General features: G+C 38.9%; 2 protein-coding genes across 3 annotated transcripts in view; both read left to right on the plus strand.

Annotated features, from left to right (window-relative positions):
• Positions 1–4,512, plus strand: part of CHD4 (choline dehydrogenase 4) — a 47,576-nt gene extending 43,064 nt beyond the window's left edge. Inside the window, exons 21-23 of the mRNA XM_051211118.1 lie at positions 2,731–4,089; positions 4,136–4,314; positions 4,401–4,512. Coding sequence (XP_051071155.1) covers positions 2,731–3,323 — 593 coding nt within the window. The 3' untranslated portion in view covers positions 3,324–4,089; positions 4,136–4,314; positions 4,401–4,512. The remainder of the gene's footprint in view (positions 1–2,730; positions 4,090–4,135; positions 4,315–4,400) is intronic.
• Positions 4,513–12,623: 8,111 nt separating this feature from the next.
• COX4I1_1 (Cytochrome c oxidase subunit IV) lies at positions 12,624–13,885 on the plus strand. Of its 2 annotated transcripts, none has more exons than XM_051218725.1 (5): positions 12,624–12,887; positions 12,921–13,119; positions 13,152–13,530; positions 13,570–13,658; positions 13,694–13,885. In XM_051218725.1, exons 1-3 carry the CDS (start codon positions 12,660–12,662, stop codon positions 13,289–13,291), a joined length of 567 nt encoding a protein of 188 aa, XP_051071158.1. In that variant the 5' UTR covers positions 12,624–12,659; the 3' UTR covers positions 13,292–13,530; positions 13,570–13,658; positions 13,694–13,885. The 2 variants fall into 2 exon arrangements, with proteins under 2 accessions (XP_051071158.1, XP_051071159.1); XM_051218726.1 differs by having other exon boundaries at positions 13,407–13,530.
• The last annotated feature ends 5,424 nt before the right edge of the window (positions 13,886–19,309 follow it).

The following is a 19,309-nucleotide window of genomic DNA, read 5'->3' on the forward strand; positions in this document are numbered from 1 at the left end:
TGCATCAGATCCTCCTTGTTTTTTGATGACGACTCCTAAGTACGAGAAACTTTGCACCTATTCCAGAGCTTCTTCATCGAGTGTGATTAGGTTGGTGTTCTCTGTGTTGTTTTAAAGATCTTGCTTTTTCCTTTGTGTATGTTGAGACCTACTGATGCAGATGCTTCTGCTACAGTGGTTGTTTTGACCTGCACCCGTTTGTGTGTATGAGATAAAAGAACCAGATCATCTGCAAAGCCTGAATGGTCTAGTATCATCCAAACTGTTCATTGTATTCCGTGCTTTCCCTCGGATGTCGAGGTTCTCATAATCCATTCAACGGCCAGAAGATAGAGGAAGGGGTAGAGTAAGCAGCCTTATCTGAATTCGTTCCTTATTTGGAATCCATCTGCCAGCTGTCCTCCATGCACCACTTTGCAGTGTAGTTCGTCGTGTGAATTCCGGATAATTTTGACGATTTTCTCAGATAATCCATTGTGTCGAAGAATGTTCCAAAGGGTCATCCTATCCACACTGTCAAAGCTTTTTTGTAATCAGTGAAGTTGATGTATAGCGACGAGTCTCATTCAATTGATTGTTCAACGATGATCCATAGTGTGGTAATTTGGTCTGTGCACGACCGGTCCTTACGGAATCCAACCTGTTGATCTCGAAGCTGGACGTCTAGTGAATCTTTCTTTCGATTCAGCAACACTTGAATTTTTTTTCTGGTACTGGTAGTAGTGTGATGGTTCTGTGGTTCTCACACTCGCTAAGATTCCCTTTCTTTGGTATCTTGATGAGGTATCCTTCTTTCCAGTATGTTAGTGGCACTTGTTTTTCCTCCTAAATCTTCCAGAATATAACGTGGAGCATCTTTGCAGTTACTTCTATATCTGACTTTAGTGCTTCGGCCAGTATATTGTCAGGTCCTGCTGCTTTCCCACTCTTGATTTATCTGATGACCATCTTGATGTTTTTGATCGTTGGTGGAGTGACATCTATAGGAAGGTCTTTAGGTGCTTCTTCGATGCTGGGTGGATTCAATAGAGCTGGTCCATCTGTTCCTCTGTCTTTGACCAGTCTCTCTGGTTTACTATATTTCCATGTCAGGTTCTTCGTCGTATCATATAATTGTTTTATATTCCCTTTTCTTTCAGCTTTTTCCACTGTCGTTGCTAGCTCTTTCATGTATTTCTGCTCGTCTGCTCTAATGCTCTCCTTCACTTGCTTGTTCGCTTCTGTATATTCAACTTTCGCCTTGACTTTCTCTGTTGTTGTTGGGCTTTTGTTAATTGCTGTCTAGGGTTTCGATAGAGATCCATTCCTTATGATGATGCTTATTGCGGTCTAGTACCTCATGACACGTTGAAGTTAGTGCTTCTTTGGTTGCTTTCCTGTTGTCCCACATAGTAGTTTCTTCTTCTTTGAGTATATCTTGTAAGACTTGGTGCCTGTTATTGAGAGCTATCCTGAATTCGTTGAGTTTGTCAGTATCTCTAAGGAAGGCTGTGTTGAACCTTTGTAATGCTGTTTGTCCAGTTGTCCAATGCTTCTTTCGCTTCAACTTTATCTTATCAACTACCAGGTGGTGATTTGAAGCTATGTCAGCTCCTCTCCTTGTTCTCACATCTCTCATTGGCCTTCTGATGGTCGATCTAGATTTCTTTTTTGATCCGGTGAGATCCATGTAGCTTTGTGTATGTGTTTGTGAAAGAATATAGTGCTTCCTATAACCACTTTGTTAAATGTACATAAATTTGCACATTTCTACCCATTCTCATTCCTTTCTCTCAGTCAGTCCATGTCGTCCCATGTTATCTTGGTACCTAGTGTTGTCCATTCCATCTCTCTGGAACGTAGCCTTTTTGTGCAGCTTGGATCCACTGGGTTTCGCTTAATCCGAGCACCACCAAGTTGTATCTCGTTCTTGCAACTTTTTGATTGGTCCTCCCAGTCTCTCACATTGTCTGGACATTCCATGTACCTATAATAATTGCTGCTCTGGTCGTTAAAAGAGGCATTGGCCTCGTGACTTCCGGAGAATCTCGGCTTTCACCATGAGGCATCATAATTTTTCTGAATGAAAATCCTTCAGCTCGGAGGGCAAAGTTTAAATGGTTTATTTTGACTAGCGTTTTTTGGCAAGATTGTTTCCTACTTAATTGAGTTCCTGATGCCATGCCTAACCCTTCTACCTTACCCGGGCTTGTGACCGAAAGTAACTCTATAGCAGCTACACGCATAGTTACATTCATCCTTACATAAAGACAAAACTTTGAATTCTGTTTTCTTTAACATTTTTTTTAAGTTTTCCAAGGAACTATGGTAGCCGAGTTCATGTTTATGTAATAAGCTGAAATATCATTCGCTTTGAGTCACAGTGAAGAGAACGATGATTCCATAGTGAACATTTCGATACAATTCCACTCCCCCAACATTTCTTTTTGCTAGCATGACCTTAGATTTCGAACTTTTTGTATGCATTTATTCTGTAGCATTTTCATATGACTCTACGGTTTTTTTCTGTTCAACTTCCTTTTATCATGTAGAATCGCTTTATTTCGTTAGAGCATATCCAGTAAACTATTGTATAAGTTTACGTAGATGACCTTATCATGATTTTCTTTGATAACAACTACTCATCCGTTGTCCTTTCTTATTGTACCATGTCTATCCGTTAACATTTCAAAATGTCGAATTAATTGTAGTCGATTAACTACAACTACTGTTGTTGTCTTTTAATTACAGTAGTACAAAATCTACAAGAATTATTAGAAGATATGTACGCAGATTTTCCTGGTATGCCCGCTTCAGTAACATTCACTGGAGACGATGATGCCAATGCAAAAGATAAATTAAAAATAATATCAAGTGGAAATACAAATAATATTGGTATTACTAACAGTGGTCGTTCATGTCATTTACCAAAAACTTTCGGGGAAAAAACAGAAGTAAATTTATGCGACGATGATGATATTGATAGCACTGGTGATAGTCAGCGTGAAAACGATAATAGTCAAGCACCTGCTGATAAAATAATTTGTCCTGATATGGAAAAACTTCATCCAGATAGTTTGGTACCTGGACCAGGATCACTAAAACTCAGTAGCTCACCACAATGTGAACAGGGGATTTTTATCGAATTGTCTGATGACGAGGAAGTTCCGAGTTCTATTCCTGATACCGACGGTGCTGCTGATCAACAAGCAAACTGCGGTTACGACAAGACTAACATACAGTCTAACATTGGTGCTAATAACGATAATGATACTAGTGAACACTGTGCATTACCTAATCTACCGAACTCAAGGGATGATGATCTGATTCATCCAATTGAATAATTCACTATATATTCCATTTTCATTGAAATTATTCTGTACAAAATCCCCTTTCCATAGCCTGTATTGTTTTACAAGAAATGATCACATGCTTATTACAATGTTGTTCTGTCAAAATTGAATTGCTTGTCTGCTTTACTCTTCTCTAAACCGTGTACCTAAGGTACTTTTAAATCTAGTTTACGATAAAAGGGAATTTAAGGTCGCAGCATGAGCCTAATTAGTTATGTTGGCTGTTTAGACAGAATTTAATTAAATGATTATTCTAGAATACTTGATGTATATTACTAGTGAGTAATTAACAAATTCATGACAGTGTTAATGTAAACGCATCCTTGAATTACTGTATTATTTCATGGAATTTCAAAGGATTGAATTAGTCTTTCGTCGTAATATAAACCGTAAATAAACTCCACAATAAATAATACTAAGTATTATTTGTTTAGAGTAATATCAGCACTATATTTTATAGCGCTGACTGGGCAGTGGTTCTTATCGAACGGTACTTTATACGTCTTGAGTTTGCATGGCCCAGATGGAATACTAAGATAGCAACTTTCAAAATCCTGTCAACAAATAAAGGTTGATGAAAGATCCCGCATAAAAAATTGACTTGCTAGCTTTATTGTCCTCATTCGGTTTTTCATTGTTACACTATCGAATATTTACTAATGTTTATTCATAGGTTTTGAATGCCACCTTAATTAAAACCTGTCAACATTCATCCAACCCTTAAACTCATCGAATGACTATATCTCTCAATGACTTGGTAAATTGGCTCCATATCACTCCATTTGAATTGTCTATTCACATAGTTGGAATTATTTTCAGCTTAAGTATAGCTGTTCTTTGGGATGAAAAGATCTTGGATATACTGTGTACAAATCAAAAGGAGATAGTCTTATGGTGGGTTTTTTTGCCGTTATGGTGTGCCGATGCTCTTGTCTCTTATTTTAATCTTGTGATATTTTTCAGACGTATACATTATCACAAAGTAAGTTCAGACGAAATATACTGTTTTACATGTGCTCATGTCTCTTCTTGTGAACATAAAGTAATTTGGATTTTTCTTTCCCTTAGGTTGTACGTCAAAATCTCTGTCATCATGGATTTCGTCCTGATTATCTACCTTCTCCGCCGTGGTCATCTGTCATCTTAGATACCACTTATAAATTAGTTTTTGATTTTTGTATTTTTGCTTTCAAATTATTACTTTTCCGAAAATTAGTTTATATAAGCCAAAGTAATTTTACTTACGGCACGGTTTTTTCTCCAGTTATCTGTGTTATGACATTAGTACTTCTGTCAATATGTATAAAAAATTGCAGGAACATTAGCAATTAACATGTAGTGCATTTCATTCTAGGACATCCTTGTAATTCTCTTTTGTTTCAAGAAATCATCTTTTGTTGTATACTTTAGCATTTCTATTAACACACTTCAAGATTATTTACAATAATTTTTTGGAGGAATGAATAAAAAGAAGTCAGTTGGTAAAGATGCATTCCGATTCTTTGCTTGTTTAACAGAGGTTCTGGACACCCCAATAATGCATAGGTAAACTTTTATTCACCTTTGTTGATAAACATGTTGAAACGTTGGCGTCTACTAATAATTTGATAAACACTCAGTGACCCAGCCGTTCTACATGAAACAAGATATGGATTAGGGCCAAAGAATATCATCAGAGGCATGTATATGCTTAAGTGACTAGTGACAATTTATTTGAATGGACAACAGAATACCGTCGACGATTGTTTTAACGCGTCTTATTACCGGAACTACTGTATATAAGTTATATCATCTCAATCGAACTAAATCGAATTATTATAATATAATAATAATAATGAGTGAAACGGAAAGTTACAATCAGATAGAATTCCTCCAGTTAAGGAAGTTACAACCACTTTTTATGAAGAAAGTAAAAGAGGGTTACGACAGGATCGCCATTAGCTTCTATTCTGAGCCATATCTTATAACGTCTCCAGCCACTGTGTTGCACCATCTCTCGGACCCCAGCCAGGGAGTCCTGGAGGTCCAACAGAAGCCAGCCCTTTGCAGCTTTCTTTCACACCACGACACCATGTCATACACTGACCACCTCTCCGCTTTTTACAACCAGTCCCAGCGTCGGCAAATAATGCACGACGTGGAATTCTCTGGGATGACATTCGTAGAACGTATCCAAGCCACCGAAGTTGATGTTTCAAGATGATGACATCAATTGCATTATCGTCTCTGTGCCCGAACACACGTTGCCGGACCTCTGCATTACTAACATGGTATTGCCATTGGATGTCAGTAATCCTTCAGAGACAACGATGTTCGAAAACAGAGTCGTCTAACATCCTCAACTCGGAGAGGCCAGGTTTCACAAGCATAGAGCAGAACTGCTCTCACCAACGCGTTGTAGATCCGACCTTTTACAACCAGACTGACATCACGAAGGCGTCAAAGGTGGCCCAGATTGGTATAAGCTTCTCTGGCTTTCATTATACATGAACTGATCTCATCACTCACGCCCATCGTCCAAGACGTCGATGGATGTTAGTGATTGGCATCCCGTCATCCTCACAGGTTATTTTGCTCACACAAAACTTCTTGCTGCCAGTGGCGCGGATGAGTCGGAAGAGCTGTCGGTAGTTACCAGATGCAGCTGCTGCTTCCAGCTCATTAGCACGCTCCGACCACCAGGCTTTCCGGTCATTACACAGGCGTTGCTCAATTTCACTATGTAACAGTTGTCGTTTGTGGTCAAACGGTCACTCGGAGTAGACCGACGAGCTCCAATGAGTTGTAAGGAACCAGAAAAAATCCAGTGCTTATGAGCGGATTTTCAGTGAATACCATCATCTTCATTTTGTTTGTGTGTGGGCTGCGATACTGCCCGGGGCCGAGATCGAGGCAGGTGGTTTTCTTAGGGGGCCACACAATGAGCCTTCTATCGAAATGTCCGGCCCACAATGCGGTGGAGCATCGTGAGGAGATGCAGTCGCATGGTAGCCGGTTACCAGTATTGGTTGATACGCCATTCGTTCCCTCAGAGTGCCGGAGCCCATGTGTGACATTGCTTTGGGACCCTGTTTAGGCGCCGGACATTCGCTTTTCGTTTTCCTACTTTCTTGAGCAACGTCCTGCCACGAGAAGGCAGAGTAGAAGCTCCCTGACAGAGGCCGTATACACGTGGTCGTGTAAGAGCATTTAGAGAGGGACGGAGGGCACTACCCGCCATACCAGGACGTCATATGATTACTTTGGCTTTCTCGATCAAACGTGTGGGGATCTAACCATAGAAGCGTGATTCTCTGCCAACGAGTCTTAGTAGTGTTCTATTAATTTTATTTTTCCAGCCGTCACAAAGAAGAATATTTTGTGAATTTATCACGTTGAGTAAAATATATTCTCAAATGATATTTACTGGCTATTTGTCAAGCATAAATTGAATCATAGATGAACTTGCTGTCCGTGTACAAAATGTGACCTATACTTTTAGTTGGTCGTCCACGAACTGCCTCGTTAGTTAACTACCTGTAAAGTATCCGTCAGCAGATCGAGTTATTTGGAGTGATTCTATAAATATATGTGAAATTTAGATACTGTTGGCATCGCTTTCTATTTTTAACAGGAGCTAGTCTTTTAAACAATTAGACATCCATATTCGCTAGATGCGTCCACAATGGTCACGTAAGTAATATGACTAAATATGAACCTAGCACCGGTTTGTAATTTCGGCAGTCTTCTTAGAGACCAATCACAATGAAGCGCATGTTACCATTTGTAGGTTTATTGTATATATATATATATATATATATATATACCTAGACATTTTCAAATAGTAGATAAAAGAAAGCTATCCACTTAGCTAAATATTTCCGAAGTTTCTGGGTCAATCAAGAATAAGTGTTAGAGTAAAACTGAAAAGTACCATTAAATTTGTATTGCTTTCCCAGTTGAAAGATTTTCAAAACTAGTCATCATGCCTACTTTTGATAATTAGAAGCATCCAAACTGCTTTTCTAAGAATCCCCTGATCAGTGCAATTTAATGATAATTTGACTTAGGCGGTCATAACTGGATGTATCGCAATTTGTGTTTGTATAGAGCGCACAATCAAGTACATGAAAAACATCAGTTAGTATGAATAACACGATACTGCATTGTACAAAACCACACATCGAATTTGTGAATTATGAAAACTGCACTAAGTGCACAACCTTGAGTTGTCTCCCACTGACTGCGTCGTTCTTGTGTTCCTGCGGCTACACCAGCTGTTTCTATTTTGTCTTGTCCCATTTTCCCCTTCTGTCAATAAGAATCCTACTTCCTGTTCTCTATACATACTATTTGTATTTGTCCGTGTAAGCAGAACATACGACATCAGGGGCAGTAAGTTAAATTGCCTAAAAGAGAAAAGAAGACGAGTAAATGTGAGCCAATAACTCAGTAATCACATAAAATGCACTTGATCCTAACGGAAGCGACTGATGATAACCAGAAATAACACGAATGTGAAATTAAGACAACTTGATGTTCAACACAAGAAATTAGTAGTATAAGGTTTCGACCGTGTCACAGTCAGTAGTTTCAGTGCTTCCATCAAAAAAATTAATCAGGAAAGCATTTATCTCGACTATAAATTTGAAAGAAAACCGATTTGGTTCACAATTTTCATCGTATTTATATGGAAATAATAAGTACACTTATGGATAGTTAGTTAAAAACTTTATTCAGATCAATTTCATATTACTAAATAAAGACCGGCTTGTCAGTAAACTTCACGTTGGTGAGAATAGCCACAAAACAAAGTTTTCTAGAGTTTCGATTCGACAGTAGTATAAAAATTAAGATGCTTTTGTCTCTTGGTAACACGATGCCTTAAAATTTAGATACTTACCATTCAATACTAGTGAAAAACTCCTCGCACAGTTTGCGATTTCGATACCCATGGATACTTTCCCAATATGAGAGATGAATTGAACAAGCATTGTTATAGAAAGAAAATTAATGTAACGGTTTTCTCATCAAACATTTACTATCCGATTTCAGCTCTTTGCAAAACCTTTGTTTTGCTTTAATTTGGAACAAATTTGTGATGAACATTTTACAAAATCTTGTCCATAAACGTTGATTGGTCTCTCGTTTCAAAAATCAAGAGACGAAATAGCTTCTTCTCATTGATATCTTTGTGACTATGGCAATTTTTGATAGCACTATCCCTCTTTATTAAATAGATGTCCTTTAAACCTGCATTAATCTTCTCACTTGAATCCAGTTCGTCAATATGAAGTACACATACCAGATAGACGTTCGCCTGCGTTACTATGTCGTTTGGAAAATTTTTGTATCTGTGCCTATACGATACTCATGTATTCGTTTAAATATGTATGAGACATTCTCGTCACACATTCACTCTTTATATATCACTGCGCCCTATCAGAAACAGAAAATTTTCTTGCCACATGTTAATGTTAACCATATACCCCTTCAGTATCATTTTCGAAAGCAGACGTATTTTTAAAAATCGATACGTCGTTTCGAACAGAGAGGCCTTGTAATGTCTAGTTCTATGTTAAACCCACATGAGTTATTCTAGCTCCCGGATGTACTGATTTATTCATGCTTCTTGAGCAACATTTTAACCGTGTTCATCAATCGCTTATAAACCTTGATTGTTTTAATATGAGCGTACCTATGGATTACTCACCACATTCACCGCATTTTTCGGGTTATTTTTGTCTGACTATAAATATTGGGTCGCAAGTTATTTAACTGAGTTCGCACACTTGTTTTCTACGGTCTATTTATCAAAGTTGCTACTACTATTGACTGTCTGGATAAATGAGTGTATGAAATATACGTATCCCGTATTCATTGACTTAATTCAGTTAACTAATGTGTAATAAGTCGACGACTTGACAACCGTTGGTGATGTGCATATTTCTTTGCCATGATCAATCGGTCGAACTGAAGTTATATCCACCGCTTTCCTGCAAGAAAAAGAAAATCAATGTGAAATTTGAGAATAAAGGGGCCCTATTGCACCCAGTATTTATACCACTTGTTAACTTGATGTTCTTTTCTGTGGTATCACAGTGTCTGAATCTGATAGTCAATCAACATAATGTGTTTTTATTATATCAAATATGTTGATCCCTATTAACTGATTAAGATCCAGAACATATACTACATCATAGGTCAAGGAGTGTGTAAAGCTCACGAATGTTGTTCTGCGTAAGACTACACATTCTGAAATTGCCTACCAAATATCCTCCGCATGGACTTCTGTTTAGAAGCTTATATACATAGTCTTACTTCGGGAGTAAACGGTTTTTGAGCAATTTTTAACTTGGGTGAATTCACAATGAGATGATGGTAGAATAATGAGCGTTCAGTTAATAATAACGTTCAACTCAACTTCCTTTATCAACCAATCAGTGATCTTCGGGTCAGAGGTCGTCTTTATCTCATCATTGCAAACATCGTATGAATAACCACCATAAAAGAGGTGAAATTGAGAGAAACCTTTCCTCTTCATTTTCGCTTCGTTAAGCTTATGGAAAATCAATAACCGTTTCAAAATACAAAGAATAACACAGGAGCACAATGAGATGTAAGTTCATTCCTTTCCCCCAACTTTAGATTTAAGACGAAATGGACCAAAACAACAGGGTAATTTTAGAAATAATTTTTGTGCGAAATTTCGCACACCATAAGTAACTTAGAGTGAATGGTGCGCGCGTGCAGACCGTCAGAAATTTGCATGTTCTTTTCTGCTTGTTAAAAATGCTGAGTTAGAAATATAGTTCATTCAAGGGTGGCTACTGTATAGTCCCTGACTGTGTTGGTTCTTACGTGAAAACAATGGTATATAGTGATTAACCCATGGAATTGCTGTTATACATATCACACCATAAACTACTGATGTTTCTTATTAAAACTTGTCGGATAGTAGTCTTGTAACTCTAGAGTACCAAGAAAATCTTCTTTCTACGGTGAAGGACGATCCTGAGAAAACAGTTGCTAAGATTTAATGTCCGAAACTCAAATCGACAGAAGTTAGCCCACTAATAAATATTTCATGGCATACCGGAGTAGATAAACATGCGAAAACTGATTAGAGGAATATGATTTTCAGTGCGCGTCCAAAAATGCACTGACTTGATTCAGATATAGCTTTTTGTGTAGCAACTCTGTATTCGGGTGACATGCGTGAACATTCCAAAAATCCCACAACTCTTATTGCGACTGTGTTTAAATATGTTTCCATACTCTCATCAGTTTGGTCCCGTCATACATTGTCATATGAGTAAAATGGGCCATTAGGTAGTGAATATCCAGTTAGGGTTCTTGTCTGAGATATTATACGTATTAAGATGGTCACGATGATCTTGGGGACTGCTTATTGTAAACCCTCAAGCACTGTTAAGGCAATGTATTACTATCAACTTAGACACATGACTGACCTTTATAGGTCATGATTTGAATCCATCCCGATGGCATGATACTTCTATCAACAAAATTACGTTTTTTAAACGTCCTGTTTATTCATCAACGTAATTCGTATTAATGAACAACAGGGTATAATAAGTCAACGGTTTTAGGGTATATTTCATGCATCCGGCAACGCGACAGCCAACAATAGAAAGAGGTCTGAGAGAAGGTGTGAGAAGCGCTAACTCAATCCAAGTAAATGTGAATCAGGTGTTACGGGTATGAAAGAGACAAACAAGCATATAGAACCATATATACAACCGTACAAACGTCTCAGGTACACATATGTGAGTGAGAAAATGTGCGGCATAATTATAAAGGTTCGATCGTCCGAAGGTTTAGACAGACCATGCAGACGTAAAGAGAAACAACCACTGCGTTCCACCACATGATATCCTTATACATCAAAAAAGTCCTCAAAACGACAATGTCTACTTGAGACATTCGAAGGTTTAGCATAGGACGAAGTTTGGATCCTCCAACGAAGATAAAACGTGCTGGACGAGGCCAATGTAAGAAGTCAGCTAGAGAGTGGAGTACTTGGGTCAATACGAATGTGGATCGCTGGTCCGAGTTATTCGTGTCGATGATGACGTACGCAATCGAGTCGGACAGGAATGGTGTGACGTTTCAGCTCTGATTGAAGTAACACCCCACGGATAATTATTAAAGTGCACTTACCTTCCATTGCATCCAGGTATTGTGGCTACTTTGATGAGCGTAAATATCAAACATAACGTAATTACGGTAATGTGCTAGTAGTGTTGGTTAAAAGAAGCAGAGTATAACTGCTGAAACATGCGCTTACACATTAAGTGCGATCGATTGATGTCCTTTGGTTGCTCATGATCTTAACAAGGATCGATAATCTGCAACATTCAGCGACCTAACTACTAAATGAATTGGTTAGGGTCTGCTGGTATTTCACTGGCCCTACAATAGTGCTGTCTTTGCGTTAGCTGGTCTAAAATCATTTCTTAATATCCACTACATGGAATTCGGATCTTCTTATGTCTTGTTAGATAGCGTGAAGAGATCTAGCTACTCGAGGCTTATTCCATACGATGATCAACGTAGTTTAAGGATTGCAAGTGAAGATATCCTCTGTTTTTAAGGAGTTTGAATCGTCCTTTCCAAACCAATCCGCCGTCTGCATACAATTATCTAATGTGGAATGCATCGGAGCTGTCCAAACTATGTTAAAAGCAATTGTATTCAACGTGGTGAAAGCCCCTTTGTTGTTTATACTGTTCTGAACTGTGATCAAACGATCTTAAGGTGCTCCTTGAATAGCATATAGAATTATTTATCGCTTGATCATTGAGGTAGATCTATGCAATCGACGTTACCCTGTGTTGTAGTTGTTGACATTCGTGTGTGAAGTGTGAATCCAGGGGCGTTACCAGGCATGGAGAACAATTTGCAACAGATTGGTAAAACGTCTAAGTTGGCATGCAGAAAATAAACACAAGTGTAAGCAAAACACTATGTGATACAATGCTGAGTTCTCTTGATAATACAGTTTTTTGCCCAGAGAACAACGAGGTTGTTACTCAAATCTAATCACGTATTGAGGAGCTTCAAGACCTTACAATTCATCGAGAGAAGAAATTGTCCTTGTCATGAAGCCTAGTTGGCTAGCCAACCATAATAATATAGAGGACAGTAAATTAATCCTCAAAAGTGAACGCGTAAACACGGAGTGGAACGGTGCTAACAATCATTATTTTTTCACGTTTTAGGCAGTACACACAGTGTCATTTATTCGACATCTACACGAGGCTCATATTTTAGACCATTCCTATTGAACATTGGGAGTCGCTCGGTTTTTGTTTCGAGCGCATCGTAATGGTGTTACGGACGTGTCCTGTGTATTTCATGTTATGTAGGAGGATAACGGCTGCAGCAGTCGCTCCAAAGGACTCATGTGCAGTGCTTTCACCCTTGGAGCAAAAATTTTACCCACATATAGGTAACCGTGAAATAGTGGGTTTCGGTAGGAATGGGATTCCTATGTATTATGATGATTTGGCGTACCCGTATCCTTCAATCAGATTTCGCAACCATACCCCTGAAGTAAAACATCTTAGTGGGTTAACTTCCAAATAGATTGCTAAATTAAGAGAGAAAGAACAAGGGGACTGGAGTCAGTTGACAACCGAGGAAGTGAAGACATTATATCGTCATAGCTTTCAACGTACCTTTGCTGAATTAACCGCTCCACATGGCCAGTGGAAACTTGGACTAGCATATGGTTTTATTTTCATTAGTATCGGCCTCCTATTCTACATATACATCCGTACGTTTGGTAAGTTGTAATCATAGAACTCATGAATGTAGTTGTAATACCTCCGAAAAACGTACTCGAATTGCCTGAATATAAGGATGCAGTTTTATACAAAAAGGTGTTCAGTCGGTCAGGATCAATTAGTGATGTCTACAAGTTTGATGTTTCTAAGATGCGTTGGAGAGAAGAATAGCTTTATATCAACTTAATGTAGTGCTAGATGTAACATTTGAAATAAACTTTGTTAGTACTATTTGGTCTTTAGTTGTATGCTCACTTATACATAATGATGATTTGTATTTCTGCAGAAGTTCTTCGGTTTTGGGCTTCGATGCATTCGGTGCATGGCAACTGCCAGAGAGACCAAGATTGAGACTATTTTGAAAGAAAACTTCCCGAGCGCTAGGCTTGTGTCTGTTTCTGATGTGAGTGGTAAGAACCATGGGTTTTTTTTCTGAATTTCCATGGCAGGTGGTTGTGGAGCTATGTTCGAAATAGTTATTGAAGCAGGAGAGTTTGCATCCTTGTCCGTTTTGCAGCAGCATCGAGCTGTTAAAAAGGTGTGTAACTGTGCGAAAATGTTTATTGCTTTTAGGCCTTGAGAGATGAAATAAAGAACATGCATGGACTTACAATCAAAACTAAGGCGTGAGATAACTTGTCAGCCGCTTTATCATCTATAGTTGACATTTTCTTGTTCAGAAATTTAGAAGTACTGACTTCGTCCCTATATATACGTATGTTTGGTTCTCATGTAAAAATGTTTAATTAAAAGTTTGCATATGGCTAAGAATGGTCTCTTTAAAGCTGGGAATTTTCGTGTGTAATGGCTATTATGAACGCCTTTGATTCTTGAGAAATTAGACGAGGATGTTATTTCTAACAATGTCTATGGTAAGTGAGAAAGACAGATGACACTAACAAACACCACCTGAAGTTATCATTTCGATGGTAGTCCACACTTTACTGAACGGAACAACGTATTAAAGTCTAGAAATGCAGCTATGACTGAGTTGATGTATATGTCTACATTCCAAAACCTGGCAAAGGCAGATTTATGTGAACACACTAACCCTGGTTTTCCCTAGTTTTTTCTTCATGATTTCCGGTTAGTCGTCGGGTGGTTCTTAAAACTAATATTCTAGACACTTATTCGACCTAGTCCCAAAGGACTCTCGTTACTCATAAGCTGGAACTATCAGAGATCGAGACCAGTCAAATGGGATTACTTCGGTTACCGTATTTTCGCTAAAACTTCCGTCAATTTAAATTCCTACACTTGAGCTCCATTCTTAAAGATCTTAAGGGCTGGTCCATTCGAGCCTACTTTCCTTAGATTTAGGTTATTCATAGCCTTTCAAATCCCTGCATTTTGACTTTACGGCCTCCATTTTTTTACTTCCTATGAATAGCATACTGAAATAAAAAGTCTGAAACGCCAGAAATAATATCAGTAGGCACGTTTACAGCAAATTAGTTCCAGGGATTCCTCACTGGATGTATAAAGTTCTGGTGCAAGTTATCATGTGAGCATGTCGATGTTGCCAGTGTAGTTGTCAATCGAATCCCACAGAAAGTATGAGTGAATATGATCTGTATTCTGAAGAGTTGTTGTGCAACGAGTCTTCAGATTGTGACTATAATGCCGTGTCATTATTGGCATATATGGTTCTGCGCTTCTCTTCTCAAGTATATTTCCTACGAGTTATTTTCATTTCTATGTAGAGTTAGACTGCCGTAATCTATATTTGAGTTGATAAATTGTAACGGAAGTTATTACCTAACTTCGTATTAGTCTTATAGGAGTCCTTATTTCAGCATTGTTCATCTGCCTAGTGTTTTCGGTTTTACTTCTAATCCAGTATCGAGTCATTCCATATTTTCAACCACTAAAATCTTAACCCTTGAAGTTCGTAGTCGTGATTTCTTTAGTCTGAATTAAAAACTGGAATGCAGTATAGAAAAGAAAAACACGGGCTCTTGATAGTTTGCTCATCAGACTTTCCCCTTTAAATATGAGTCGACTACTGTTGCCACCAAAGGATAGGCTAGCGCTGACTTGCGTTAGCGGTATCCCAACTACCGTACGTTGTGTTCTCATATTCTTCCTACCCCCTATACTATTGGTTTACTAAAACAACGGAGCCCGCTTATTACTCTACTTCTATCCATATGCCTGACAAACTTTCATGTGCTAGGTATTCATCTGTTCAGTAATTTGCTGTCATTACGTATAATTCAAAACGTGAGTTTCTGTTTTTTAAGGCCTTGTGTAGTTGCTGATGTCCATCTTCACGTCTGTTTGTAGTTTGCAAATGGAAAGTTTCGTAATCGCTTTCCTCTTTGTTGAGTTATATTTTTAACTGTCAGTAACTTTAAAACCTTTAGTCTTAACCAAACAAAGTAATGCTGCGAGAATAAATGATAACATACATAGACTGTCAGTTCGTAATTACAGAATTTTCATTTTGCTGGTGTGAGACTTGGGGTCAATATGTCTGGAATCACTAGACTTACAAAGTTATCCAAGTCTGTCTAGGTTACTGAAGCAGTAGCTAAGTGACGGCTTTTGGTTTTCAACCCTCGTACTTTGTACCATTGACTCTGGCGCATAAACTAACGATGGTGTACGATTGTTAAGCGGGATGTCTTTTACTTCTCGTAATTTACCATTGAAAGTTTGCCAACTGCATCTGTCTGCAACCATTCTTCGTAAGAATTAGCTTACTCCGTTAGACACTTATCTTGTTTTGCAAATTTCCTGACATTACGATACTATTATGCCTTACTGTCAAACTCCTACATCACTGACTAAAAAAACTCACGTTTTTCAGTGAGTTTGTATTCACATACTTCCTGTGGTTATTCACTCTGATGTCTTACCATTAAATTGTGACCTGTATTCTGAATAAATTTCCATTTAAGTTCCAAAAGTTTGTGCTATAGTTGGTAACCAATTAATTGCAGCAAGAGTGACAAAGCTAGTTGTTATGTCCAGTGACAACAACAGTGTACTTACACTATAATATACTGAGAAATTTACTTGTGTTCATTTGCATTACAGTGTACTTAATTCATTACTAAAAATCGGCACATTTATTCTGAAAACGGCATAAACGTAGTACGTTTAGTTGTTTGTTATGAGGAAAAATAAGGCGACAAGTGAGGTGAAAGACTCATTTATTCAAAGCCTTGTTAGTTACTTAATTTTGCTCTCTGTGACTCTGGTTTTAATAGAAAATAGGGGCGGTACTGCTCAGTCAGTGGCTTGAGATGCTGTCCAATATGGTTCAAAGAAGTCAATAGAGATCCTGTGGTAGTTTTCTTTTACACTTTTCATAAGACTGAGGTGAGGTCCCCTAAATGAAACATAGTTCCTCAATCTTGTTGTTAACCGAACTTTATCTACTCAGTCAGTCAAGAGCAACGTAGCATCTAACACATTTGCAGATTGGTTCAAGTTGTCATACCCCATTAGTACAGCGAGACTAAATTGTCAGGGCAAATCCTAGATTTGTAGAGGTTTCTACTACAATATACTATTCTTGATCCTTTATTTATTTGAACACATAAATATTGGTCCAAGGAGGCACCAGATATATAAATGCGCCACATAAAATTATGAGAATGGGAAGAGAAAAAGATGGTAAGGTGCGCATAAGAAAAAAAAGAAGGGCACTAACGACCACAGATTAATGTATAGTAGTGTAATAAAAATTGGGGAAACACAAAAGTACAACCAGATGGAATTCCTTCAGTTAAGGAAGTTACAACCACTTTTTATGAAGAAAGTAAAAGAAGGTTACGACAGGATCGCCATTAGCTTCTATTCTGAGCCATATCTTATAACGTCTCCAGCCACTGTGTTGCACCATCTCTCGGACCCCAGCCAGGGAGTCCTGGAGGTCCAACAGAAGCCAGCCCTTTGCAGCTTTCTTTCACACCACGACACCATGTCATACACTGACCACCTCTCCGCTTTTTACAACCAGTCCCAGCGTCGGCAAATAATGCACGACGTGGAATTCTCTGGGATGACATTCGTAGAACGTATCCAAGCCACCGAAGTTGATGTTTCAAGATGATGACATCAATTGCATTATCGTCTCTGTGCCCGAACACACGTTGCCGGACCTCTGCATTACTAACATGGTATTGCCATTGGATGTCAGTAATCCTTCAGAGACAACGATGTTCGAAAACAGAGTCGTCTAACATCCTCAACTCGGAGAGGCCAGGTTTCACAAGCATAGAGCAGAACTGCTCTCACCAACGCGTTGTAGATCCGACCTTTTACAACCAGACTGACATCACGAAGGCGTCAAAGGTGGCCCAGATTGGTATAAGCTTCTCTGGCTTTCATTATACATGAACTGATCTCATCACTCACGCCCATCGTCCAAGACGTCGATGGATGTTAGTGATTGGCATCCCGTCATCCTCACAGGTTATTTTGCTCACACAAAACTTCTTGCTGCCAGTGGCGCGGATGAGTCGGAAGAGCTGTCGGTAGTTACCAGATGCAGCTGCTGCTTCCAGCTCATTAGCACGCTCCGACCACCAGGCTTTCCGGTCATTACACAGGCGTTGCTCAATTTCATTAAACATTTCCGTGAAAATAATGTCGAAAACCCCAAAATTTCAACTCATCTGATTTTTCCCCAAAATGCTTGTCTAATTTTAAAGAGATTCACAAAATGATGTGAGACTTTCGAGATTTTCCCAATACTTCATACAAGATACATAAACATTTAGGAAATTCAATTTAATTAACTGAAGAATGCTAATTTTCCCGCTGAAAATGTAGGAATATCGTAATGTTTATATTGGAATCCCTTGGACTTCCACAAATTTTGCTGAAATGTTGTGACGTCCATTGAGAAATCCCCGAAAATTTTACTGGGTAGACATATCTTTTATCTGTATTTGGAGTGAAATCGCATGGTTTATTACATATCTCAATAAATATGATTGCCGTGAACTTCTCTACATGATACAACAAAATACATAGATCCGAGAAAGCACTTGACGATAAACGAATAAATAAACGGTTCTTAAAAGATAATATATGAACCCTTCAAAATGCCACGGATATTAAGAGTGACAACGTCTTTACCAGTAACACCTTTATAATCGAAGTATGTCAACACAGTCAGAATTGAGGAGGTTTGAAGTTATATTTGAAAGCCCATCGATATCTTGTGATGCGTCTGATCCAAGCTGGCTGACCGTTGTACAGCATGACACAAATTCTCCTGGAAGTCGGAGTGTCATTCCATAAACGAGTTGTTCTGCAGTGTATCCAATGTCAGCTTTCAATGCATATGCAATATTGCGAACACCGAGTGGAAGAGAGTAGGTCCACTGTGAAGCGTTTGCAGTTGATAGGGAAGCTTTTAGTTGTCGGTGAAAGCGTTTTACCAACCTGTTTGCTTGTAGGTTGTCGTTTGGAATCGTGTGATTCCTAATAGTGTAGTCAGACAACGGAAAAGTCCAGATTCAAACTGGCGTCCACGGTCTATAGTAATAGTTCAAGGGCAACCGAATTTTGTTACCCACCGTTTGACGAAGGCCCGGGCTACTGTTTCGGAAGTAATGTCCATGATGGGTACTGCTACTGACCATTATGTGAATTGGACTACACACGTTAAGAGTATCCATTTGAATCTGGTAAGGGCCCTACCAAATCAAGATGAACGTGGCCCGACCGAAGCTGCTACCTTGACGCGGTGGTTGGGCTTGCCTATCGTAATGACCCAACCGAGCTATATTGGCTGGAACATATGTTCCTGTAGGTTCTACCGTGCCAGGCAGGTCGAATGGAGAACGGTAAGACTAAAAGCAGCAACTCAAGGTCTGAGGGCGAAGTCGTACTGCTGACTGTAGAGGGGTGTGACAGCAGTAAGGTGTTTCCCTCGGACAACCAGCATGACTGCGATGCTGCCTTCCTACAAGGAGGGGTGGAGTTAGAAAAGGTCGACCCTAAAAATGTCACACCTCACCTTACCTCACGGATTTCCGTCTCAGACTTGTTAAGGAAACCGGTATTAGGAAACCGACTGTTAGCGAAACACTCTCAGAAAAATGGACATATTATACATTCTCAATCCAGGAGATTGGATCGATGGGCAGAACACTTCAGGGATCAGTTCAACTGGCCTTCAGCCACACTTCGGTTTCCCACGATCTCCAGTCAACCTGAATCTCAAAT

This window comes from Schistosoma haematobium, chromosome ZW (assembly GCF_000699445.3).
Source record: "Schistosoma haematobium chromosome ZW, whole genome shotgun sequence".
NCBI lineage: Eukaryota > Metazoa > Platyhelminthes > Trematoda > Strigeidida > Schistosomatidae > Schistosoma > Schistosoma haematobium.